Source organism: Mauremys reevesii, linkage group 1 (genome assembly GCF_016161935.1).
Source record: "Mauremys reevesii isolate NIE-2019 linkage group 1, ASM1616193v1, whole genome shotgun sequence".
In the NCBI taxonomy this organism is placed as follows: domain Eukaryota; kingdom Metazoa; phylum Chordata; order Testudines; family Geoemydidae; genus Mauremys; species Mauremys reevesii.
In genome coordinates, this window is record NC_052623.1 from 250,374,344 (window position 1) to 250,401,795 (window position 27,452).

The 27,452-nt window shown below is 47.0% G+C and overlaps 1 protein-coding gene across 20 annotated transcripts in view; it reads left to right on the forward strand.

Moving 5' to 3' along the window:
- Positions 1-27,452, forward strand: part of CACNA2D4 (calcium voltage-gated channel auxiliary subunit alpha2delta 4) — a 179,524-nt gene that overhangs the window by 94,543 nt on the left and 57,529 nt on the right. For all 20 annotated transcript variants that reach the window (XR_005601059.1, XR_005601060.1, XR_005601081.1 and 17 more), the window contains 2 exons: positions 406-533; positions 4,513-4,593. Coding sequence is in view for 7 of the 20 variants with exons in the window: in XM_039546326.1 (XP_039402260.1) it covers positions 406-533; positions 4,513-4,593 (209 nt within the window). In the remaining 13 variants the exon portion in view is untranslated. The remainder of the gene's footprint in view (positions 1-405; positions 534-4,512; positions 4,594-27,452) is intronic.

Below are 27,452 nucleotides of genomic sequence, written 5' to 3' on the forward strand. Positions count from 1 at the left end.
GTGCTTGCGTGGGTGTTTCTGTCTCTCTCAATTCTTCCCTGCAGTTTGTTGGACGCAGTTAACTTTCTGCCCTGTGGTGTTCCTGGTGTACCTGTATGCTGCTAAAGAGCAGCCACCTTCCACCCCAGCAGTGGCTGCATTTCAGCAGTCGATGAACTTACGATGGTAGCCTGTGTGCTGCATATAGTTTGAAACTGCTCTGGGGTGAAAGGTGCTGTCTGACTGTAAGGTTAGTATGTCACTGACCTGTGACTATCCTGACGCTGTGTTGGTGCCCTGACAATGCTAAGTACAGAACATCCCCCCAGGCAGGCACTATGCTGAATGCAGCTGAGGAGGGAGAAGTGGGTGTCCCTGTCCCAGATGAAGGAGGCAATTTTTACTTTTTTTTTTTCTTCCTTACAGGAAGTTCCTGACCTTGGGGGAAAAGGAGAGTATCTTCACCATGGATCACTTCCCCCTGTGGTATCGCCGAGCAGCAGAGCATCCTCCAGGGAGCTTCATCTACAGCATCACCTCAGAAGAGGGTTCAGGTAACCCTCGTCTTAGCACTACAGCAAAGGAGGGAGATGGAGAAAATAAATTTGTCACTCACAGGCCCCTGCTCCCTGTCCCCACCCCATTCACCTTTATTATCCTCTTCCTGCAGGAATGAGCTCTTACACAAGGGGAGATGGTGAGAGCCATCCCCGGGCTGCTTGTTAGAACAGAAAGAGGGAGACACCTCACAGCAAGACATGGACAGGAGAGGTGAAGAATGGGTGAGGCTGCAGGGCCCAGAGTAGATGAAGGATGGATGGGGCTGCTGAAAGATGCATGAGTCTGCTGAGCAGGGGAAGACAAGGAATCAAGTGAGGGGCAGGGCCGGCTCCAGGCACCAGCATCCCAAGCAGGTGCTTGGGGCAGCAATGTGCAAGCGGTGGCAGTCTGTGTGTTTTTGCCCTCAAGCAGCGCACCGAATTGCCGCTGTGGATGGCAGGAGCAGTCTGTGTGCCGTTAGGGCCGCTCGCGCGTTTCCGTGGCGGCAGCAATTCGGTGGCAGCTTCTATGTTCAGCTGTCCACAGCGGTGCAGCTTCTGTCTTCTGGCTGAAGACAGAAGCTGCCGCCGAATTGCCGCCGCTGCGAAAATGCGCGAGCTGCCCTAACGGCGCAAGGACTGCTCCCGCCATCCACGGTGGCAATTTGGTGTGCTGTTTGGGGCAGCAAAAACAGTAGAGCCGGCCCTGGTGAGGGGAGATGGGAAGGGATGCGAGGCAAAGTAGAGGAAGGACAGGCAGGCTAGCTGGCTGGAATGATTTGAGTGGCAGTCAGGGGGCCAGGTGAGAGGAGGTGTGATTTGTCCAGGAGTCACTTTTTCATGGTTTTCCATGAAAATTTTCCCAAGTGGGAAAATGAGCTTTTCACAGGGGGAGGGGGAACTTCACTCCCCTCGACAAAAGCATGTCAATGGTCCCCACCAAACATGCTGAGTCTCATGCTGGTTCTGTAGTGTGGGTGAGCATCCCCTCACCCCATGGAGCCCCAAAGTGACAGCTGACTAGCAGCTTTGTTGTGTCTATGCTCAGGATGTGACTGCCCCTGTGTGATCTCCAGATCCTGCAGGGACCTGTGCCAGGGTGGAGGAGGACAGGAGAGCACAAGAAGAAAAATCAGAACAAAATACCATGTGACGCTCATACAATGAAGATAGAAATCCCCTCTGTGCTCTTCCCCAGCCCCCTGCACTCAGGCACTGTCATGGAGCGCAGCGTTTTCGCTGTAAAAGCTTTTTGTAGCATTGTAGTGGGAGGGTAGGTGGGAGGGGAAGTGAGCAGCACGGAGAAGAAAACGAGGATGGGATCCAGAAGATGAACCAGGATATAAAGGGAGGGGGAGAGAAAACACACTAAACCTTCCATCCATGCTCTCCTCTCCTCCCTGCCCCCAAGAGTCACCACTAGAGTGAAGGGCAGAGGTGGCAGTCGTGGCACAAGGCATCTTCTGCCAAACTACATGCAATAGAGCAGGGCTTAGAAAGTCAGACATTAGCACCCCGCATGGGTGCGACCTCCTGAAATCCCTGCAGTAGCTTCCTATCAACACCCAGTGTGAGAGCAGTGTGTACCTTCATCCACTATGCCCAGTAACCCATGGGACCAGGTGTCAGTTGCTAGTCACTGTGGGACAGATCCTGCGGTCCTTGCTCACCTGAACCCTAATTGACATCAAAGGTAGCTTTGCCTTAATAAGGACTGCATAAAAGCTGGGTTTTGTTTGGTTCATGGTATCCCTTAGCCATGATCAAGCTCAGGGCCCAACTGTGCTAAGCACTGACACATAGGAAGAGACAGTCCCTGCCCCCAAAAGCTTACGTTCTAAATAGATAGGACAGACAAAGGGTGGGGGAGGAAGGAAGGATTATTCTTAGGGATCTACTTAAATCACGGAGAAATCACACATTTTTCATGGGTGGGTCATGGCATAAATAGCAAATTTCACAGATGGTCTGGTATTGCCACCATTACTTCTATGCTACTGCTGGCCACAGCACTGCCTTCAGAGCTGGGTAGCTGAAGACCAGATTTCACAGGAGAGATGGGATTTCATGTCCGTGATGCGATTTTCACACCTGAAAATTTGGTAGACCCCTAATTCTACTCCCCTTTTTACAGATGAGCAACTGAAGCACAGAGAGAGTGTCATTTGCCCAAGGTCACATATTAAGTCTGTAGCAGAACTGGAAATAGAACACAGATCTCAAGCGTCCCAGTCTAGGGCCTTCACCACATGATCATTCTTCCTGTAACTACAGCTGTGACCCAGCAGGACTGGGAACTTCACATGCCCCCCCCCCTCAATGGGGAGTTTGATCCTGCATTTGTCGTCTACCCGAATCCCCTACAGGTGTCACAGGGGTTTGGGGTTCACAAGGAGTGCAGGATCAGGCTCAAAGCGTATGAACATCATCTGGCAGAAAAGGTCCTTGTGTTTCACAAGTGCTTCTCTCAATGTGTGCAGTGCCCTTGTGCAAGTCAGTCTGACTTCAGTCAAAAAAATCCACACATGACCTCAGGCTAAAACACATAATGCAGCTGCAAAGTCGTGTTCAGGACGCATCAGACACCAACAAGAATGATGAAGGCAGAAGCAAGACAATGACAAATGCTGGGTCTGTGGGGAAGGAAAAAGGACCTAATCCATCTGCTGGGGCAAAGCACTGAACTCTACAATATGTTGCGAAGGAATGAGTGGCAGAATAAATATGCTCAGAAATATGACCTTCAAAATGTCCCTGGTAACTGTAAAAAAGAAACCACAGCTCCTATTTTGCTTTTTTGTTTCAACAAATCCAATAAAACCCTACAAAACTGGAATCTGTCCCGAGGACAGTTACAGACTAAAATGACTGAGTTCAACTTAGGAAATGGCACACTGCCTGAGATGCAGTTCAGACTACATGTGCAACCATGGTTTTTGTAACCAGTGTGTGGCACAACCTACACAGGGCCAGACTGTGATGCCCTTTACTTGGCCGTGGATGAGTTAGGGGCCAGAATCCTGTTGGAGTTGAGGGCATGGCCTCATCCATCCTCCGTCCTGCCCTGCAGAGTGGGGCTGGTGCACCAGCAGAAGCAACCTGCTTCGTCCTAGTGCACTGTCTTCCATGCACATGTGCAGCCCCAGGAGAGGCTATGCCTCCTTGACGTACAACCACCTCAGTGCTCCTCATGGGACAGAGTACACGGGCCACAAGGCCCTTTATGCAGAGCTGTTCTATAAATGGCACAATCTAGTCCAAGGTTTGAATTGTGCCTGCTTTTATGCCTCAGAATAACAGCTGAACCATGTTTGTGCATTCACTCAGACGACACTGCCTAAACTTTGTGTACCAGTGCATTCTGGGACAATCTGGGCAGCTAGCCTATACTGGCTCAGCAGGAGAAAGCATAGAGGACATGCACACAGAGATGCACCAGTGGCATGAGGTGCAATGCACTCTGGAGCATCCTACCTCACAGAAAACAAGGAGGACGAAGGACTGGCTTATCTGAGTGGTGTTCCTCTAGTTTTAAACAGGTCTAACTGAACCCCAAACTTGCCTTATAGTGTAATGACACAGCCCACTTATTCAGACAGGTCAACAAACTTGAGGTGGGCAGGAACGTTGGCTGAGTCTTGTAGCAGCTTGTCAACGGTTATGTACTTTCTTATTTTGAGGGCAGCACCCTTGCTGTCATGGGCCATTCCATCAAGAGGAAATCCGGTCTCCTGAACTGCCAGTTAGGATGCTTCAGTGTTCTGGGAGATTCAGGCATGAGATTAGAGTTGAGCTTTTCGATGTTGGGGCATCCTGTGTGCACTGTTATCATGTGGCCTCCCCCATGCATCCAGTCCATGTCAGAGCTGGCTACTTCAGTGATCTGCGTGGTTTTTCTCTGTGGAAAATAAAGAGCTCCTGTGTGTGGTCTGCACCCCCTTCCCCTGGCAACAGAAGGAAAGTAACTGAATCTGCTACATCTGTGTCTTGACAGAGGGAGGTGGCAAACCAGAGGTGGTGACAGTGAGCACATCTGTTGCTGTGACTGTGGATGGGAAGACGGCTATTGCTGCAGGTAGGAACTGCCAAGCACAGGTTTTTATTTTGTTCTTGAATAAGAGAGTGCACAATGTCTTGCAGGGGGGAACCTTCCTTACAGTGAGATCTGTTAGCCTGTGGAATGTCTTCCTAAGAAAGTGGTGGAAACTACATGACTCGTGTTATCGAAAACTAGACTGGACAAAGCACTAGAAAATATACATTATGGCTCAATCCTGCGTTGGGCACAGGGAGAGGGACTGGGTGAATTAACAGGGTGAATTCTGTTGCTGATATCTGTGAATCTATGGATTGGTGCGGTCGTTGATTGTAGAGCAGAAAGCTTGCGCAGTGGGTAGTTTTGGAGCTTTGAGATCATTGTACTGGGTTTGGGCCAATGGAATATTTGTGGTGCTTACACTGAGTTTCAAAAGAATGAGATGTGCTTGTACCTCCAGTAGTTCTGCTGACTTTGAAATTCTTTCCTGTAAATTCCCACCATTCCCTGTAAATCTGATCCTTGTGCCCCCTCTGACGGAGTTTCACTGAATTCCATGTGTGCTATTGGAAGATAATGATCTCACATTTATAGAACACCCAGTCACATTCTGGGGTGCAATCCAGACCAGTGAGGGGTTGTGTCACTGCCTGCCCTGTAACCCATAGTGCCTCAAAATGCTCTTCCACTGTAGCTGCGTGACTGGATGCTCCAGTCAGCAGACAAGCATGCAGAGTGGGGGTGGGGGGTGCAGCACTCTGTTTCTGGCAAGATGGTCCCAACAGCCCCCAGTCCTAATTTTTTCCAAAATTCTGTGTTCTGCAATGATCAACCCTCTCCTGGACCATTCAGAGAGATAGTAAGGTGTGTTTGTTCCTTTAAAAGTACAGTACCCAGCAGCTTGCCACATCAACTGGAGTTAACATTCACTTTAAATCAAACACAGCATTGGGTTGGTTTAGATTCAAAGTAAAACAAGTCTATTAACAAAAGGGGAGGATATTAAGTGAGTTAAAGTATAAAGGATAGAGTTAGAATGCTTTCTAGATGCTAAGACTTAACACAACAAGCTACAGCCTTTGTTCAAGGTAGTTTCCTTATCAATCTACCTTCCAGCAAGTTGGCTGACCACCCCTCTGGCCAGGATCTCCCATAAAATCCAAAGTACTCGGTTCATTTGCCTTAGCTGAAAGATAACTTGGGGTTCTTTGCCCCTCTCTTTATAGTCCAGGGAATCTTTTAAATGGATTCTTCTGAAAGTTACCCACCAAAGTAAAGTTCATTCAAGCTCTGAGGGAGACAACATGGAGTCTCCTGGTGAAGGAGCTTACATGATGGTTTCTTCTTTCGCTGGTTTTGCTAAACTGCAGATTGATCTGTTTCCTGCAATCTCCTCTCCTTGCTGTAAATGTTGGATGGTTGTCTCCTCCTCTTGTTGGTTCGATGGTCCTGTTTACCGTCTACGTAAATTGCATTCCCATTGTCTGGAAATACCTCTCTGTTGGCAGAATCACATTCTTTTTTCTAGGGTGGGATAACTTTAGCCCTGCCGGGCAGACATACTTCAAGAACACAATTCCTAATATGTTTGTAATTTTGAATTTGTCCTCCGTACACACAATAATATGAATGATCAGTATGGTATTAGCTTTCTATTAATATCTTACATGACACCTTTTAGATACAGGTGAGATTAGTGGGTTGGGGTATATTCCACTCATCAGGTCAGCTGAAACTCACTACCAGATCCAATGAGCTCCTTGCCCTCTGACTTTAGGATGCTGGTAGGGTCACTCGCTCTCTATTCCAAAAGATCCCAAACTGTTATATAAAACCTACAATTATCCAGTACTCACCACTGAAATGCAACCACCTCTGGGATGAAATGGAACAGCTGTTTAACAAAACAGAGCAATTCTAAACAATTTATGATACATATCATATCCAGCTGAAACTGCAGAGGTAATATAAGGTGTCTCTTGGCAGTTTCTGTTGTGCTTAAGATAAAATAAGGAAAAATTTAGTTTAAATGTTAGGGGAAATTTTATAATAGAACAAGCTGCAAGAACAGGTTATAGAATCACTGTAACCAGAGACATTCCGAGGTTGACAATCATCTACCAAAGGTTGTTTAAGATAATTTAATCAAACATGATATAATCCAGGAAGGTGGACTAGACAGCCCATTAGATGTAGCTTCTAACTCAAATACTTATTTTCAGTTTCCATCAGTCTTATTCTCTTTTTTTTTCTTTTTTTTTTTAAGTAGATGGGCTCCCATTGAAATCCTTAAGAGACTCTGCTTCTCCTCTGTGATCAGAGTGAGACAACATGGTGGTAAAAATGCTAGTGTCCTGTTTACAGTAGGATTTGGTAGTGATACTGGGTAAGACGATCACTAGTACAGACATGGTTGCTTTTGTCCATACTGGGTGAAGAGTGCAAGCGACAGGCCCTCAGCTGGTGTAAATTATCATGGCTCCATTGACATCAGTAGAGCTGTGGTGGGTATTTTTGGTATTATCCTCCATCAAGGATGTTAAATTTAATTACATTATGGTCGTTATTATTGAGTGGTTCAGCTATCGTTACCTATTAGACCAGATTCTGTGCTCCACTTAGGACTAAATCAAAAATTACTTCTCCCTTTGTAGGTTCCATGACTAGCTGCTCCCAGAAGCAGAGGTGGGACATCTGCCATCCACAAGAGCTGGAAGATAGGACTTGATAAAGTGCATGTACAGCTGCTTGCACATTAAATAATTAGATTATACTCATATGAAACCATTCCATGGAGGCCTAGGAATTAGGATCAATGATCAGGTAGCCATGTGTTCTAATTTTGCCAATATTATCTGATTTACTAGAGATAGTAGTTTAGTATTAATTACATATTTCTTGGGAGCTGTGTTGGTAATAATATGCCCCATAAGGGATAGACTGAACATTTGCTCTCAGCTCTGGGTAAGGGACAGTGCATAGCTGCCTCACACCAGAAGGATCCTTGGGAAAAAAAACTGTGATTCGGAGAGTCACACTCCTTCCATGGTTCCCCTTTACTCCAGGGGGAAGTATGTTATGGAGCTATTTGCATGGTGCAACTTACTTCCTACCACTGCTCTGCTGGCCAATGTATTGTTGGAACAGGCTAATGCATACACTCATCATTTTACAAACATTTTTATGGAACCTAATTTAAAAAACAAACAAAACCACATTTCAGCCCAATGAATGTTTATGGCTTAGTCAGGAACGCTTGAAAACAATAACATGATGTGGGGACCATTGGGTATTTCCAGAGGGAGCAAAATATTCTGGAAAGGAGCATTGAGTATAACCAAAGCAACCCTTTGGAAATCTGTTAGTGGAAGTAGCTGAGTTTGGGGCTTGCTCTGGAAGTTGAGTTTTGTTGCAGGAACTCAGGAAAGTGGGCGTTTGGGTCTTTGAGCCAGCCATCTTGGAGTCAGAACTTCAATTTAGGAGAGAGTCATGTTTGCAAGTGCAGATGACTCAGCACCAGAGGAATAAAAGAACAGGAGGCAAGTCTGTTAAGAAACTGCTGAATATCCAGGTTACTTGATTTATAAATTATGCACATGTGTCCTGAAAGGATTTTCAAATTGTTCTCTTACAATAGTTCATTTCTTAGAAATTGGGATAAGAATGGCCTTATTGCTAGGTGGAAAGACTTCTTTTCATCACACTGAAGAGTACTGTTGCAGGGGCATATGTGCCTAGCCTTGAATAGTAATATCTCAAACTGACATTGGTAGCAGTGGAGCAAGAAGACGGCATTTTATCAAGTCCTATCTTCCAGTTCTTGCGGATGGCAGATGTCTGGGGATTATAGCCAGAATGGGAACATAAGCTTAACTGTCGTGGACATAACAAGATATTATGCATGCAGGGCCATCCCTAGGAAGATGCAGGGCCTGGGACAACCCCCGTCTCCACCCCAGGCCCTGCCCCCATTCCACCCCTTCCCTCAAGCCCCAGCCCCCACCCCACCTCTTTCTGGCTTCCACTCCATCCCCCGAACGATGCCAGGAGCCAGCGTGGCAGCATGTAGCAGAGTGGACTGGAACTGGGTCACTCGCTGCTGCTGGCACCAGGCCCCCTGCTAACCTCCCAGGCCACCCTGGATCCCACATCACCCTAAAGCATGGGGGATCCCAAAGCGCGGTAATCCCTAACATTGGTGGAGCCAGGCCCATGTTCCTAAATATTGGTGAAGCATGGGCCCCACGGGCCCATATAACTTGCCACCTATGTACGCGTTCTGCTTTTGTAGCCTCTCTAACCTCCATTAGCATTGCACAGTCACTGTCACCATCTTGGTTCGGTGGTTGGTAGTATATCCCTACTGCTATATCCTTTTTATTCAAACATGGAATTTCTATTCATAGAGATTCGATGATACAGTTTTTCATTTAAAATGTTTACCATATTTGACTCTGTATGCTTTCTTTTACATATAATGCTACTCTCCTACCAGAGCAACATACGCTGTCATTCCTAAATATTTTATAGCCTGGTATTACCATGTCCCACTGAAATTGAAGGGAAAATAAAACCTTTCAAAGTGTTATTGGCCATTGAGGAGCAACTGACATCCCGGGGGAAGTGATAATATAATATGGATTCTTTCACCTCTAAACCACCATTTCAAATCCAATCTAGGTCATAAGTAATCTTAAAATTATTACCAACTCAAGGCTGTTCAGAGACTGCTGTGAAATAAGTTGATGGTTCTCATCACAGACATTACCATAAAAACTGCCATCAGCTGACACTATGGCTAGCATTCCCAACTGAGAATAAAATGGCAGAGAGACTGAAGTACCCGCTGATGTCCAGAGGTATTCACTCTGAGTGCAGCATTGAGGTGTATTTAGGAACGTGGGCCCAGATCCTCAGCTCAGTGGAAGTAAGGAGCTTAAATACCTTTGAACATCTGGATCATGGTGTTTTCAACGGAGACATAAACATGAAATCCTGATCACGTGTGTTCCTTAAATATACCATGATTCTTGTCATGGGTAAACATGTTTGGAAGACATGGCCAGTTCCAGGTGGGTAATGCCTTTAAATCCGCTCCGCACTTTGACTCTTCTCTCCCTGTTTTGTAGCTCATTGTTGAAGAGTTGCCATATCTCACCCGAGAGGTGGCAGCACAACAGTGATGTGCAAAGTAATTTCTCTATGCAGGACCCAAAGGATCCACATGGGCTGTCCCCGCACCCGTGCATAGCCCCATTGACTTCACTGCGGGTATATGGGTCTGCCTGTATGGAGCTAAGTGTTGGACTGGAGCCTACATTTGCAACCACTTTAGGATCTTACACATATATAATGTCTTTCATTCTTCTTATTCAGAGTTTGCACTGTTCCCAGTATACCCTATAATGGAATGAGTTTGTAGTTATTGGACAAGTTATGTCAGAATCATATAAACAGGGGCTTGGAGGGTTTTTTTAAAATGCTATTTTAAAAAGTGTCATCTATGAAATGACCTGTCATCCTGCCAGTGGCTGTAACTGTCACATGCTTGAATTGCTGACGCTTGAGGAGATCCAGTGCATTCCAAAATATCCATAACACATGCAGTGATAAACTCAAGTCTGGGATTTATAACGGGGCCTGCAAGGAGCAAGCCCCCACAGCACCTCTTCCTGTTGGAAGCTCCAAATACCTAAAGAGCTGTGTCCCCTTTGTTCTGGCAGCTGAGTTTCACTCCCCTCGATGCTGTGAAAGGCAAACCCTCAAAATCAAACAAACAAGGTATCATAAACCTGGATTCTGTCAGATAACTATAAAATAATTAGGAACAGGAAACTGGGGGACTGGAGGACCAGGGCAGGGGTTGGTCATCATATGTGAAAGCCTGACTCCTCTATATTGTCAGCTCGGGTCAATAATAAGGCCCAGGACAGAATGGGCTGGAGACTCAACTATCCTCTGAAACCTAGAGGTGCTGCCTCCAGATCAGGGTGAAGACTCATTAGTCAAGGTGGGCTCAGTGCAGGAACTGAGATGGGTGGGGGCAAAGATGACTCAGCATCTTCTTTGCAGCTCTTGGAGTCCAGATATGTAAACTAGAGCAACCCTGGGGCTGCTCTAAATTATGCTGTACTGCAGTGGCCTTCTATGGATCAGAATAGATAAAGTGCAATGTGCTCTGGCCAAGACACCTCTTTCCTGCTCCTGGCCATACCCCACACCAGATGCTGTGAGGGGGAGCAGCATAAAACTATTTTCTGGCTCTAGGCCCCTGAGGGTCTCACCCAACTCCAAAAGGTATTCCCAGGTGGCCAGTTCTGGCCAGTTTAGGGCCCTTTGAAACTAGGGGCCAGCCAGGACCCAGAATCAGTCATAGATGGGGAGCAGTGTAGGAGAAGCTTGTACTGCTACTGCCTACGCTGTACTTGTTTTTGTGAATTAAAAATACCTACCAGATATATTGCACTTTGCAGTTTCAATGCATTGTGCAAATATTAACTAAGGGCCAGGATATTAATTATAATTAATAAGAAGGGAGGTAGTCTCTGGGGATGTCAATCCAGTACCGTTCTCTAGCACTAACTTCACTAGAAATAATTGTAATTGAACCCTTCCTAACCCTGCTTTAAATAATATTGTGTCAACTGTTCTCCCATGTGACTCAGTAACCTGGGGCTTTAGCCTTCTCGGGGGGAAGCCACTGCAGTCACATTGCAGCTGCTGACATATTCCTGTAGTGGTTTAGAGTCCCAGTGCAACTGCTGGAGGCTGAGCGGGAGTTTAGCTGTCTCCCTGGGCTGCCTGTAACGTTTCTTTCACTGCATGACCTTCTCCTCGAGTGCGTTGTTTGGCTGGCATCTGATCTCCATTCACAGCATGAACAAATATGGGCTCCTTTTCAAGAGCTCCTTGCTGTTGTTGCCATGGGTCAGGGCTGGGAGCCAAGCTGGGACATGAAGGAAAGTTCTAGGCTGCCCCACAGAACTGACAGGGCATCAAAATAGGGATTCAGGAGCTAAGGGTATAGTTTGTTTGACTTCATCCTGTAATCTTCCTCTCTGTTTAAATTCAAAACTATCATTTAATGTTTGCATTACACTTGCGCCTATGGACCCAGCCAAAACTGGTACTGCACATCGATGTAGTGAAAGACAGTCCCTGACCCCAAGCACTCACACTCTTAAGAGAGAAGGCAGACAAAGGGTGGGAGAAGGAAGGATTATTCTCCCCCATTATACAGAAGGCGCCCTGAGGCTCAGCGGGATGAAGGACACAGCACTCATCCCTGGGGCCAGCTTTTCAAAAGTTCTTAGTAAGATTTTCAAAAGGTGTTTGAAGCTGACTGGTCTGGGAGATTGATAGCAGGATAAAAAATCTTTCACCTCTAGGCCGCCAGTTGAAATCTAGCTTAAGGCATAAAGACAGGCGTGGGAAGCCTTTCATTTGAAAAGCGGTTGCTCGCCAATTTAAAGTCTCTCTCTCCACCCTCACTTTTGGCTGTATGATGTGTATTACCCGTTGGCAGGGAGATGAGGTGCAGGTGACTTTATCAGCCATTCTGTTGCTGTGGCATCACTCAGGGCCGGTCACTATAATGATGCTGGTTTAGAAACCAGTATTGTTAAAGCAATACAACTGTCTAGTGTGGATGCAGTTATACTGGTATAAAGAGGCTTAAACTTATAGGAACAAGTGCTATTGACATAAGCACCTTTCTAGTGAAATAACTGCACCCACACTAGAAGGTTGCACCACTTCAATTATATTGGTTCAGAAACTGACATAGTTAAAGTGATACAAAAAATCAGTTCTTACAAATAAATACTGTGGTATTCTAAAGGGGTGTCCTACCCTGCCCCCCTCCCCCACCAATCATCGTCAGCTGCAGTATGTGACATCACTGCTCTAGAGCAGGGACTTCTCTGCGCTGGTGGGGTGTTACCTGGATGTAAGGCAGCCTGGTGTGCTGGGTGGATTGCGCTCCATTGGCAGAGATAGCAGTAGACTCCCTGGGTACCTTGGGCAGAGAAGGGAAAGGGCAACTCACTTCCTGCCCCATACCTGCTGTTGCTATATCTGCTGCCTCCATCTTTATGCCACTCCCTCCTGCCCACCCCCCCAATCCCTGAGCAGCTCCTCAAACCTCTCCTTCTTCCACAGTCAACTTTGGAGTGGGGAAAACAGCACTTCAGTGTACTGGGCAGTGGTTCCATAGCCTCGAGAAGGGTAGTGCCCTGGAAGCGAGCAGTTGGGCCTGGGAAGGGCACTTAGTGGGCGAAAGGGTGGGGCTAGAACACTGCTGCACTCCAGCAGTCCCCAGCTGGCAGAACAGCCTTCTGGGGGCTATTACGTCCGAGCCCTCAGCTGCCCCGGGGATTCTTCTTCTTATTCACTCCCTGTGGAGCATAAGGCGCCAACCACTCTCCTCCATTCATTTTGTTCTTGAGCGAGACAGCAGATTTCATCCCATTTCATTCCCATACCTTTCATTTCCTCTTCAATGGTCCTTTGCCACGTCCCCAATGGTCTACCTCTCCTCCTTCTTCCTTGTGGTGTCCATCGTAGGGCAATACGAGGGTGTCTGTCAGCATCCATTCTCAACACATGCCCCAGCCACCTCCATCTTCGTTGTTTGGCTTCATCCACTATATTGTTGATGCCCGTTAATCGGCTCACTTCAACATTGGTGATATGCTGCGGCCAATGTATGTTAAGAATTCGTCTAAGACACCTTCCTTCAAAGCCCCGAAGCCGACTTTCTATCTTCTTGTTGGTCCTCCATGTTTCCGCCGCATAGAGCAACACAGAGCGGACGTTCGACCTGTAGATCTCTACCTTGGTTTTCATTTGCAAGACCTCCAAATATTCTGAAGTCTATAAAATGCATTTGCTGCAAGACCGATTCTGGTAGATATCTCCTTCTGAATATTGCCATCAGCCGATATATAACTACCAAGATATTTGAAATCGTTCACCTCCTCCAATTCTACGTCACATAACACTATCTTCGTCAAGCTGGCTGTTTTTACTTTCATTATTTTGCTCTTACCGGCCTGGATATTAAGTCCTACACACCTTGCTACTCTACCTACTCTATCGGTCTTCTCTTGGAGGTCTGTCTGAGAGCTTGAAATCAGGGCGATGTCATCCGCAAAGTCACAGTCTTCAATATGACCAGAGGGTCCCCATGCAATCCCTCTTTGCCTATCTTCAGTGGCTTTCCGCATCACCCAATCTATGACCCCGGGGATGCTGGTGTGCAAATGCCACTGTTGAGCATGCTATCCAGTATTGCCCCCATTGCTTCCTTGTAACCACCTATCGGTCTGTAGCCCTCTGCTGCCTCATCTTATGTTTAGATTGTTAGCCCCTTGGGGGGATGGACCCATCCTTTTGGCCTGTGTTTGTACAGCCCCTAGCACAAGGGGGTCCTGGTCCATGACTAGGATGGCTACATGCTATGGTACAACCACGCCTAAGAAGAGGTCAAATACCAAACAAGGCACATTAGGCTCGGATGAATAAAGTAAGCAATAAAAATAGAGAATGCAGCAGCTAGGCCCAGGATCTAATAATAAAGTATGGGCCATTTATGTTAGCAACAAAGACCAATCCTCTCCCCTACCCCCCCACAAAAAACAGCCCTAAGATGATATGCACCTGTTATCATGCTGGCGGCTGTGCTTGTATGTCTGTTGTTTTCTTTTCCTCCTCCCGTTAGCCATTTGTTCTCTTTTTAGATTGTAAGCTCTTCAGGGCAGTGACTGTCTCCCTATGTGTTTGTACAGCAGTATTCTAGCACCTAGTGCAATGAGGTGTTGATCTGAACAGAGCCCTTGGTCACTATTGCAGTGGGCAATATTTAATGCTAGCAGGCAGACCCCCTCAGCCAGTTTGAGCAGAGATTTGCACATTGCACCACTTATTCTGGGGGCAAAGCACGCATTTATGTAAATCAGAGTGCAAGGCTGTGCATAACAGAGAAATAACCCTGACACCTGAGGCTCAGCATCCGTGCATTCTGGCTGGCTGGGATGATCCACCTTCAGGGCAATTTTTTTCTAAGGGACAGGCTGGCTGGTAGACTGAGATGGGCTTTTCATTTAGAAACTGGGAGGGGTATTTCCCTGGAATATCTGCCCCTCCCACCTCCCCGTCCATTGGTTTGAAGCCCGTTCCAGTGTGGGACTCCAGCCCAGGAGCTGGTTCTTGCCTGTGCACAGCAAAGCTTGCCTGGCCAAGGGTTATCCATCAAACAACTCCCCTTTCTGGCTCTTCTGATTGCTGTTGCAGCCGTGCTTGAAGGGAAAGGAGCCCTTGACATTGGCTCAGGAGAGGCTCACGTACAGCTGGACTTTTGAGATTGGCACCCGGTGACTTTGCCACATTCCCTTTGCTTGCAAATTATTTGATATCATTTTAATTCTGAGCTGAATTAGAGCAGTGAGGGGGTTGCTATGGCAACCATTTCCTTGTGCCTTTGGTCTGACTCATTGCAGACAATTACTCTCGCGCTCCAGGATTCACAGATGTGCTGGGAGAAGAATCATGTGCTGGGCTTTCAACTTTTCGCTTTTAATTTCCTTTCCATTCCCTCCTTGCATTAACTCCTGCGTAACTGCAGGAGCTAGGAATGTATGTGTATGCATGACACTACCTGAGCACGTGTGAGCATATTGTGTGTTTATGGCCATGGGGGCGGAGGTGCATGGTATGTGACTGTTGTCTGTTTGTGTACCTGGGGATGTAACAATGCATTGTGTGTGCCTGGTGAGTGCGTGCATGTGTGCACTGAGGGGTGTGGGTGTGGCGGGGGGGTGGTCACATGCATGTATGCACTGCAGAGTGTAGACCTACATACATGCACTCTGTGTGTGTCTACGCACACACTTGCATTAATGCACTGGTGTCCATATGACCATGCATATGTGCATGTGTGTCTGTGTCTGCACATGTACATATTTGTGTATGTGCATGTATCCATGGGGTTAGAGGGTGCTCAGTATACAGTCTGTGCATGTTCAAGTATGGTGGCTGGTCTGTGAGTGTTTAGAAGGACTGTTTGTGACGAATTTCTAGTGATTAGCTGCCTCTGGTCAGTGGTAGACAGAGACAGGCATTCCCTCACATTTAGGGGCTATGTGAAAACTTGCACATTGCCAGGCAATTGGCATTACACTCATGCCCAAGCAGAATTTGAACCAGTTCTCAGCATAGATGAAAAGCCAATACATTATGTCACCATGTGACCTCACTCCATTCCCAACCCTCCAACCCTCCCACAACGTACGCTCAGACTTTCATAGGACATTGAAGGTATGATGTTGTCCATGCCAGGACCACACTCTAATGCAAAGGGAACCTGATCTACGGCTTAGGGTGTGTTAGCTCACATGCATCATACATCTGTAAAGAAGAGCAGTCACTTACTTACTGAGAAAATGCTGGTCCCAAATGGTAACTATAAGTCTAAGAAGCTGCCTGTGTGTTTTGAGACAAGGCTGATGATGAAGGGTGCATATTTTTGCACATGAATTTGGGTTGTGGGATTGTTCAGCATAGTTAAAGGAGCTGCATTTCAGATAGGTTCCACCTTTCTACTCAGTATGGATGGAGGGTCAGTGTGACAAATCTAAGGCTACCCCAGGAGTTGATGGAATCAGACTCCAGGGCCCTTGCAGCTTCCAACAACCTGAGCTCTCCAGGAAATAGCTTCTGAAGGTGAAAATTCCATTCTCACATACAGGGTGGAATCCAGTTGCTGTGTGTCTTAATATGGTGTTTTGGCACTGGAAGAAGTCAGTGTGTGAGAAAGAGGCCCCTGTGGCTCTGAGCATTACCTTAAATTGGTGATGTCCAAACTTTTAATATCATTTTTAAAAGGACAAGGGGCTACAATCAATATTCTTGAGCAAATTGTCTCCCCCCCCCCTTTGCACTGTCCAAGTGATGCAAAGGGAATGAAGAAATTTCCCACAGATCCCCAGCTGAGGATTCCTCCAGTGTAGGAGAGTCCCCAGCTGGCATAGCCAGCTCCTACACCTCCCTTCTCATAGTCTCTGGGGCACGGGGACTGTTGGGGGCAGAGAGGTAGAGTGACTGGAGCGCACTGCACTCCAGGTATTCCCTGCTGGTGGATAGTTGCTTTGTGGGGGCCACAGTTAGCTCTCACCTGCTCTAACCGGTACCAGGGCTGGGGCAGAGAATTAGGGAGCTCTAACTCGTTGCTGGTTCGTAACTTCTTCTTTTTGCCTAGCCTGAGCTACTCCAGGTGGCTATGTGTGGAAGAGGTGGGCTGTACTTTGCTCCCTAGCTTCAGGCAGAGCCAGTCAAGTGCCTGTGCTGCTTTCCCTGGCCTCTCACAGCCTGGCAAGGAAGCCAGCGATAGAGCAGCCACTGCTGCTGCAATGCAGTAGGCAGCCAGCAGGGGAGCTGCTGAGCAGCTGCAGCAGGGAAGGGACCGCAAGCTTCTCAGAGCACCCCCTTGCTAACATCAGAGCTGTGCCTGGGGCTGCGGGGGAAGCAGTAGGAGGCAGGGGCCTGCACCACCTCCCTGTAGTGCTGATTCAAACATTTCCATTCATGACCAAATACACTTTCTTTCGTGACACAGCTGAGGGCCACAATTTAGAGCCTCACGGGCCCCAGGTTAGCCACCACTGCATCCGAACCCTCTCTCTCGACTGACCTGGATTTTGTAAAGTAAAAGAACTGTGAAGAAAGAAGCCCCCTGCTTATGATAAACCCTTTAAAAGGCAGATGGGATGTGGGGGCTGGAATACTGTGCTGCAGTTGAGAAGTGACAGTGGAGGAGATCAGAGAAGAGAGAATCTAAAGAGCAGCTAGTCAGAGAGGGAGTCACAGAAAGGGGTGATCCGTTACTAAGAAAAGAAAAATGAGAGAGTGAGCGGGATAAAGTGAAGTGAAAAATCAAAGGCACTGAGACCAAGGAGAGATTTAAACCAGCAGAGACCAGGCAGGGAGGGAGAGGATTGAAAATACACTGTTGAGACCAGGACTGAGAGAGAATGCAGAGACTGTCTGAAGACAGAGAATAAGCTTGTGGCTCAAGTACAGAGAGGGATTCAGGAAACCTAGGGCCTGATTTTCCTCTCATTAACACCGGTGTAAATCAAGAGCAACACTGCTGAAGTCAATAGTTTTATACTAGTGTAAAACAAGGGGTCAGTGAGCTCAGAACCTGGCCCCAGTGTTCTGTTCCCTGCCCTGTCCATGACTCCCTGTGTGACTTTGTACTAGCCTTTCTGTGCTTCCGTTTGCCCATCTTTAAAGAGTAATCATGAATACTTACCTGGCATATGAGGCTAGATTCATTAATGTTCACAAAGCCCCAGGGAGCTATAGAAATGTAAAGCATTATTGTTACTCTGGATATTTCCCCAGAGCTTTATGCAGAGTTGAGTAAAGATCTCAGTGCTTCTTCCATGAATATTTACTCTGATAAAAACCTGAATTGTTCACGTTTTTATCCTTTATGTGTTCACTTTCTGCAACTGTTGTAGCAAAGAAGCTGATTCCCAGGTATGCACATGGAAAAAGCAAATGTTCAGGGCTAAATTGTGGTTTGCCTAAGCATGGGGTGGCGTGTTGCTGCACTGCCCCAGGAGCAGCCCAGGAGGCTGATTTTGACTTTCCCCTTCACACGCTCGCTGCCTTCCGTTTTTCCCCTTGCTTGCTGGCTCTCCACCAGCCTGATACCTGGCACGAGCCCAGCTACATTAAGGGGTGGAGCCAAGACTCTGTCCACTCCCTATCGCTTCCTGCCCACGTACAGGAGAAGTCTACCAGGCCTGTGCCAATTGTTCTTTCTCTGTCCCACACAGCTACCAACAGTCCAGGAAACCCACAAAGGGGAGAAAGGAGGCATCTTATGCTCCTCTACTCTTCTACACAGCCTCCCAAGCTAAGCCATGATTTGGTGTTCACACTGAATATTATGTGATGGTTAGTTCGTCAAGTAGTATCCCTATGGGTGCTCCACTTCAGGTATGCTCACACCCCTTGTGCCTTTAATTGGAGATTTTTGGTAGTAGTGCCTGTCCAGCTTGCACATGAGCCCTGTGCTTCCTGGTGCCACCCTCTGAGGCTATCGAGGGCTGGGCGGGTGAATCACCCTCAGTTCCTTCCCAACTGCCGCAGCCTGAGTCAGTGGTTGACTTTCAAAGTCTCTTAGCCTAGTTACCCTTCTTCAGTTTATTGTTTTTTTCTTTAGTTATTTTGTTTACTTTTCATCAATGGTGGATTTACAGTGAAACAAACCATGTGGTGGCACGGAGCCCCCAATGACAGGGGGACCCCAACATGCAGGACCGAATTTAATCAGCGTTGCAAGTCGCGAATCGGTCCAGACTTTCTTCATTCTGCAAACTTATTCTGCGAACTGCGCTCTAAATGTGGTTTTTTGAAGTAGTCTAGCAAAGAATTTTGCTTCACTATTTTTTTGCTGTCTCGGCAATAGCACAACAGCAACTAAGGGAAATCGTCATTTGTGCACAGGACCCCACTAACTCTAATTTAGGGAGACTTTCTTCTGTTCCCTTTCTCCTTTGAGGAAACTTCCCCTGCTACATATTGTTGCCCTGGGGTATGCCAGGTCGTCCAGGCTTCGAGCAATGCACCTCTTGCCGGGAGGCCATCCTGGTCAGCATCGGGCATTCCCATTTTATTGCTGCTTGGGAGAGCCTCATACCCCACAAAAGTGCTCCATCTGCACCGCTTTTAAGGGCAAAGCAGGAAAAATCAAGAGCTAAAAGTGAGACTCTCAATGATGGCGCGTTCTCTCCAACTGGCCTCAGATCCAAAGCAGGAGACACACACCCCCGGACATCAGTCACTGACTGAACACAGTGCCCTGTCAACTTTGGCACATTCACCTGGGTCTACCTGAGGTAAATCCACAGAAAACCAGGTCAATCTCCACAGAAAGAGTCCACCTCAAAAAGAACTCAGTCCCTGTGGAGCAAGACTGCGGTGGAGGTTTTGTGTCCTACGCTGACTATGTCTGAGGCTCCAGACACTCTTTGTACTGATCTTGTGCCCGGCTCAGCAGAGAAAAAAGGCAGCAAGCATACCTTGGGACCAAGACCTTCGCTGCCACACAAGCAGGGCATTGCATCATCAAAGCATTCCATTGCTAAGAGAATGGAATCCACAATTCCTTTGGTGCCATCTACATCTAAGTCAGCCACTAAGACGGCCATGGTACCAGAAATACACCATGCCTCTCGTATGGTTTTGGTGCACCCCAAGGCATCCTCTTTGGTACCAACTACTTTGACCAAAGTGGACTTGCCGGAGAGCACACACTCTCGGTATTGACAATAGTACAGAGCCCTGCTCTTCAAACCCACCCGGTACCTCAGGAGTTCAGATTCTCAAGGGATCTACTTGTTTTGGAGGAGCTGGAGTCTCCCTTGTTAGTAAGTACTAAGAGGTTATCAGCACCGAGACAAGCACAGTCACTGAGGTGGGACCTTTCCCTGCTATCACTTGATTCTCCAAGACCTTCAGAGCATGCTGGGGTTTCCCCTCTTGAAGAGGAGATATTTTCCTCAAATTCAAATATTTCAATCCAGGGTTCCCCAGCACTTCAGATAAGAGATTTCCATCCTGATGCTTTTGACAAGAAGCGGGAGTTGCACCAAGACAGGCCTGTGTTTCCCCAACCTAGTTTGAGCACCCTTAGATGCCACCCCGCAATTTCTTTTGGACTGCCCCAATGGCTATACTAGGATCCCTGGACTGCATAACGTCAGTAATTTTCCCATGCCCCTGGGCCCTTTTATGGGGAATACAGGGAGAGATGCTCCTCTACTCCATCTGCTCCTCCTCCATTACCTGAGGCATAAGAATCCTTTGAGGAGCAGGAGGGCAGGGCACAGATAAAGAGGTTAGTCCCCAAACAATATTTCATCATCTTCCCCAGATGAAGCAGTTATACCTTCTCCATCAGCTGTGGCTGATGACTTCAGAAACTTTCAAGAGTTAATTAAATGTATTTCAGATTCCCTCCAGTTCCTTTAGAAGAGGTCAGGAAGTCACAACTTTCGCTCCTGGACATCCTCTAATGGACTCCTTCTATCCACGTTCTCCTGCCTATTAATGAGGCCCTGTTGGATCCTGCAAAATCCCTCTGGGAGATCTTTGTGATGATTCTGCCAATGTGTAAACAGGCCAATAAGAAATACTATGTTCCAACTAAAGAGTGAATTTCTGTTCCCCCATCTAACACTGAACTCCCTGGTTGTGGAGGTAGTGAATGAATGTGGCAGACATCATGCAAAGGCCACACCATATAAGGACCAAAAATGTTTTGATCTGTTTGGCAGAAGGACCTACTCATCCATGACTCTTCAGTTTAGGATCACAAACTATCAAGCTCTCATGGCTAAATACATTCACTCAAATTATGCCAAATTCACTACCTTTATCGAACATCTGCTGGCTGATCAGCATGACCAGTCTCAGGCTATTATTAACAAGGGTCATCTGTTAGCTAGAACATCACTACAGGCCTTGTTGAATGCGGCCAACACTGCCACTCCATCCATCTCTACAGCAATGTCCTGCAGAGAGCATCCTGGCTCCAGCTGTCTGGATTACCAAGAGATGTCCAAAACACAGTTGAGGACCTTCCCTTTGATAGCCTCAAACTGTTTGCTGAGTCCACGGATGATTTGCTGTGTACCCATAAGGATTCCAGAGCCATGCTGCTATTTCTTGGGATTTACACACCTACAAACAAAGGTTTAATAAAATACCAAACAGCTCAAAGATCCTGCCTTGTGTCGTTCTCAAGATCCCTGATACCACCGAGGGAAAGGTCAAGATTCCAGAGGAAGTGAGCACCTGCTCCCTCTGCGCCTACTTCTCAATCATCATCATTTAAGTGTCACTTTTGACAGGGTGGTTGAGGACCCAGAAATATCCCACAACACCAAGCTGCATATACACCATTTTCCCCACCTCCCATCCTTCAGAAACTCTCCTACTTTCTTTCCACATGGGAGAGAATCACAAGAGACAAAGCAAAGGGTGCTGGAGGTTTTAAGGTTGGGTATGCTATGCATTTATCTCCCTCTCCTATACCCATCACCCTTCCTCGGCCCTCTTCAGGACCCCTTTCACAAGCACCAGTTACAGCAAGTCAGCTCTCTTCTACCAATGGGTGCTGTGAACCAGTTCCTATTCAGCAGAGAAGGAAGAGGCTTTATGGTCCTGAAAAAGAATGGGGTGGGGGAGAACGATTTTAGATCTAAGACTCCTGAACAACTTTGTCAAGTTTCAAAAATTCAGGGTGGTGTCTCTCTCAGCTATAATTCCATCATTTGAACCAGGGGATTGTTTTTCACCCCTTGACCTTCAGAATGCCTATTTTCATATCACAATTCACCCGCCTCACAAACTATTCCTGCACTTTTCAGTAGGCCAGGATCACTTTCAGTATTGAGTGCTCCTGTTGGGCCTTTTGTCTGCCCCAAAGGTCACAGCATACCTCCAATGTTGGGGAATAATCATTTTTCCATACCTTGATGACTGGCTCAAGGGCCAGTCTTACAATGAGGTCTTTGACACCATCAAGACAATGATATACCTATTCCATGCACTGGGATTGCAGCTCAACATTGAGAAATCCATTTTGAGCCCAGTATACAGAATAGAGTTCATAGGAACCTACTTGGATGCCATATCAGTGCTTATCTTCCCCCCAACAGATTCTCATCTCAAAGTTTCATCAGTATACAGACCTCAATAAGTTGTCTTCAATTACTTGGACACATGGCAGCCTGCACTTTTGTGATGCCATATGCCAGGGTCCACCTTCCTTGCTTGCAGGACTGGCTCATGACTGTCTATACTCTGAAAAAACACATCATAAGCACGTTAATGTCAGTCCCTCATCAAATGATCTGTCCAAGAGATATGACTACACATCACCCTCCTCAAACTGAAGGTAGTCAGGAATGCCTGCATCCACTTCCTCCCTGTAATCAGGACAAGTCCAAAAAGATTCTCACAGACAACAGAGCTTGCATGTTCTATACCAACTGATAGGGAGGTGCCAAGTCCCCTTCTCTTTGTGTTAAAGCAGTAAAGTTCTGGAACTGGTGCATAGCCAATTCCATCTTTATTTCAGCAGCTTACCTCCCAGGATACAGAACAGTCTAGCAGACAACCTCAGCAGGCATTTCTTCCAGGACTACGAACGGGAGTTGAATCCTCAGCTTCTCAGTCAAATTTTTCGGACTTGGAAGATTTTAAAAAGAGACCTCTTTGCCACAATGACCAAGAGGTAATGCAAACAAAGCCAGAATTATATTAATAGTTGCAACATGGTCCAAACAGATATGGTATCCTTATCTGATTCACCTAGTGGTCTATCAGGTGATCAGATCCATCCATTCCTCATCTTCTTTCCCAGGACACCGGCCATACTCTTCATCTCAGCCTGAAGATACTTCACCTCAAAGCCGGCTCCTTGATGGTTCATGGGACTAGAACTGACTTGCTTTAAAGAGGTACAACTGATATTGTTGAAGTAGGAAAGAGTCCACGAGACACACTTACCACCTCATGTGGAAAAGATTCAGCCTGTTAGCTGTCCGAAAAGGTGTTCCTCCTTTTCATTTTTCCCTTTCAATCATCCTTGATTACCTCCTAAAGCTAAAAAATACAAGGTTACCTATGGGCTCTATTAAGGTCTACTTGGTGATTATAACAGCCTTTCATTTAGTGGATGTGGGATTCTCAATCTTCACCCATCCGATAGCTGTCAAGTTTCTGAGAGGACTGGGGAACCTTTTTTCCTAAGGAACCCACATCTATATGGGATTTGAATTTAGTACTTAAATGCCATATGAGCCCTCCCTTTTGATCCAGTGGGTCAATCTTCCCTCGTTAATTTATCTTGGAAGACCTCTTTTTGGTGGCTATCACCGCTGGTCAAGGGTGGAAAAAAAAGTAGCCTCTTATGACAGATCTTCCATTTATAGTATTTTTCAAGGACAAAGTTTCATTACTTCCACACCCTAAATTTTTACCTCAGGTGTCATCTGAGTTTCACATCAACCAGGTTATCCATCTTCCATTTTTTTCCCCCCAGGCCTCATCAGTCCAGACAGAAGGCCATTTTACACACGTTGGATGTTCGGACAGCGTTAACCTTTTATTTAGACAGAACTCAGTCATTTAGGAAATCACCCAGGCCAATCATGGCTATTGCAGATAGAGCCAAAGGTTCGGCAAGTTCCACCCAGAGACTTTCCGGGTGGATCTCTGACTATCATATTGTGTTATAAATCTTCAGATATACAGCCTCCTTCTAGGGTGTTGGCTCAGGATCTCTATCTACTTCTGTGACTTCTCAAGAATGTTCCTATTCTAGAAATTTGTTAGGCGGCCACTTAGTCTTCCATACATACCTTCTCCAAGCATTATGCTGTACTCCAGTCTTCTGGATAAGATGCTGGTATTGGAAATGCTGTGTTGTCATTGTCTTAGACTTAGTTCTGAAGCCCCCCACTCTAGCTGGGGGTACTGCTCAGTAGTCTCCTGAAGTGGAGCATGCACAGGGATGCTACTCAAAGAAGGCGGAGAGGTTACTCACCTTGTGCAATAACTGGAGTTCTTCAAGATGTGTGTCCTTTCAGTACTACACTATCCACCCTCCTCCCCTCTGCTTTGGAGTTTCCCCTGGGGACTTCACAGTACAGCAGGAACTGAGGGCAATTTACCTGCGCAGCCCTATATAGCCTCAGAAGGGGGCCCGAGGAAGCATAGGGTGCATATGCGGGCAAACAGGCACTACTACCAAAAATCTCTGATTAAAGGCACAAGGAATGTGAGTACACCAGAAGTGGAGTACCAATAGGGACACACATCTCAACAAACTTCAGTTACTGCATAAGGTGAGTAACCTCTCCTTGATGAATGTCTGGTCATCAGAAACCCAGATCTAAGCATTATATTCATCTAAGCAAAGGATAGAAATGGATCCTGTGAGCTACACTTCTGATCAAAACTCACCAACATTGCTCACACGCTGGACACTCAGAATGAGCAATATTCAGATCGGGAATTATCTGTAGAAATTATTTGGCAAACCATTTAAAAGGATACTCAGTTTGGAGAAAATTGCAAGTTGCTCACCAATCGTTTTTGAAAAGAGAAGCCTAGATCACTCAAATTATTGGCTGTGAATTACTGTCTCAGCTCTAGATTTAGGGTATTGTAATGAACTGGCTAGTGTGTATGCGTTCCCCTGCCCTGGACTGGAAGGAATCAGAATTGCTAAGAGATGTAGCACAGATGCTATGTTGTTAAATGCTGTTGGAGATTCTCCTTTAGCTCCAGTGTTTCATGCATTTGGGGCAGCAGACTTGCTCTTGGCTAGTTCTTTCAGAACAGGAGCATTTGGGTTCTGTCCCCTACTTTCACCACCATTATCAGAATGACCACAATGAGCATTGTAGTGACAACTGTGAAGTCCATAGGTTGCCGTGGGTTTGCTACACTAGCGTTTGCTGTGGGATTTGAACTCCTGTGAGATTCCAGACACTTGAGGGGGGTTTTTTGGACTAGAAGAATATGTAATTAACTGTGTATGTATGTGTACTGCTGCCCTCTGCAGAATGGAATGTAAACTACTCATCTGTGTGTCTTAGACCCTATGCAGCTAAGAGCTAATAAAGAATCTCCTTTTGCTTGAGAAGCAGAGGTCTCTGTAGCTGGTGTGCAGGAGGATTATGGAGATCTATTTCCATTCATTTCAAAATAAAAAACATGTTCATCATAGTGACAAATGTGAAGCGCTAGGATTATTTGTCACAGTATGTTTTATTCAGGGGCGGCTCCAGGCACCAGCGCTCCAAGAGTGTGCCTGGGGCAGCAAGCCGCGGAGGGCAGCCTGCCGGTCACCGTGAAGGCGGCAGTCAGGCTGCCTTCAGCGGCACACCTGCAGGAGGTCCGCCGGTCCCGCGGCTTTGGCAGCAATTCGGCGGTGGGTACGTCAAAGGCACGGGACTGGCGGACCTCCCGCAGGCTTGCCGCCGAAAGCCACCTGACTGCTGTGCCTGGGGCAGCGAAATACATAGAGCCGCCCTGGTTTTATTGAATATGTTCTGAATCTATTTGAGCCAAATTCAACCCTGATGTAACTCCATTGGCTTCAGTGTAATTACACAAGGGCTTAATTTGGCCCTTTCTGAGTTTAGATAATGAGCTGATAGCCACAACATTTTGCCCTTGCCCTGACTGTCCCCTGCTCTCTCGTTACCGGCAGTGTCTGCCTGGGGGGCTGGGGGCTGGAGGGAGGGAGGTGGTGCTAGAAATCTCATTTAAACGGTGAGGTGCATAGGAAAATACATTCTTTATTATTCTTCTGTAACAACAAGCCAGAAATATAATATACCTTTAAAAAGCTTCTGTCTCATGCCAAATAAACCTCTGTTCAACCATTTTAGAAAACCATGTCACTCTCCCTCAAACCTTAACAGAAGAAAAGAAATTGCCCAGGCCATCTGCTCCCTGCAGGCAATGGGCCTGCCTGCACCACACTGAGGAGAGGTGTTCCTGCATGTGCCTGCTTGCCCATGGGGAGCACATTTACAGAGTGTACCCATGTGCACTGAGGAACTGACTGCTCTGCACTGTAGGGCGTGCCTGCACAGGAGGGACATGTTTCCTGGGGTTTCCAAAGAGAAGCCCATCTCCTAGCTGTGACTGGTTGTAGAGGAGGAGCCCACTTCCCAGATACACCCCGAGGAGGCCTTTTCCTGAGCACATGAACATGGCTGGGCCAAGCTGTGGGCCAGGTATGTTCTCCTCCATCAAGAGAGCCTATTTTCTAGCTACACTGGAGGACCGTGTTCCCCAGATGTGCCTGGTGGGAATGGACTTCTCCATTCCCAGCTGCACAAGAGGAGCAAGTTTTGCAGATGTGCCAGGTCACAGTTGAAAAGCTTGTTTCTGAGCTGTGGTGTATGTTGGGTCCTTCCTGGGTGGCCCTGTTGCACTGTTCAGCATGGAGGAGATCGCCACTCCTGGGTTTCAGTAGCCCGTTGTCCTCCCAAGTATTTGCATTTGCATTTCATGGGTACCAAGCAGTGTCCACCCCTCACTTTTCTCAACAACCTTCTGTTTTCATCCCTCATCTTCCTCCTCCTTTCCTGAGTGGGTTTCTAAACCTGGAAGTCCCCGTATCAGGGCCAAGGTGAACCCAACCTGCTGTTCGCCAGACCCTTTGCCATACCACTGAGAAACAAGAGGAAATGAGGTTCAAGGCCACACTCAAACCCACAACAGAAGAAAGAAAATGTTATCAGCAACAAAGGAAACTTTGTTGGGGAAAAAAGGGGGCAGGTGGGGATTTTTCTTCTCTCCCCTACCCCTTATCCCACTCCCTACACACACATACACACACGCACACCCCATTTGCTTTGCGCAATTGTTTCATCGTTATTTGTTACAAGTAAAATAGAGATCTATAAATATACAGCTCTGACTCAAGTCCCATTTCAAGTATGATTGCGGAGTCCAGTATGCTATGGTGATAAGTTCCTGGGGTGGGGCGTCTGGATCCAGCAGGCAGAGTTGAGTCCTGGCTTGCTGGGAATATGGAGCAGCAGCAACATGCATGCTGGCAGGAGAAGTCTGTAGCGCACCAGTTCTGCCCCTTGGAGCGGGCTACAGCTGAAGCATAATCAGGTGGTTGAGAGGAGAATCCATTCTCCACTCATGGCATTTCCCCTCGATCTCCCACACGCAGCACATAGAATGAGTGTGTAGAACGTGCTTCTCCCATTCTCACTTGCGCAGCAGCCTCCCTTCCCCTTCATGCAGAACATTCTCCTCTGTCCCGGTCATCACTAGACAAACGG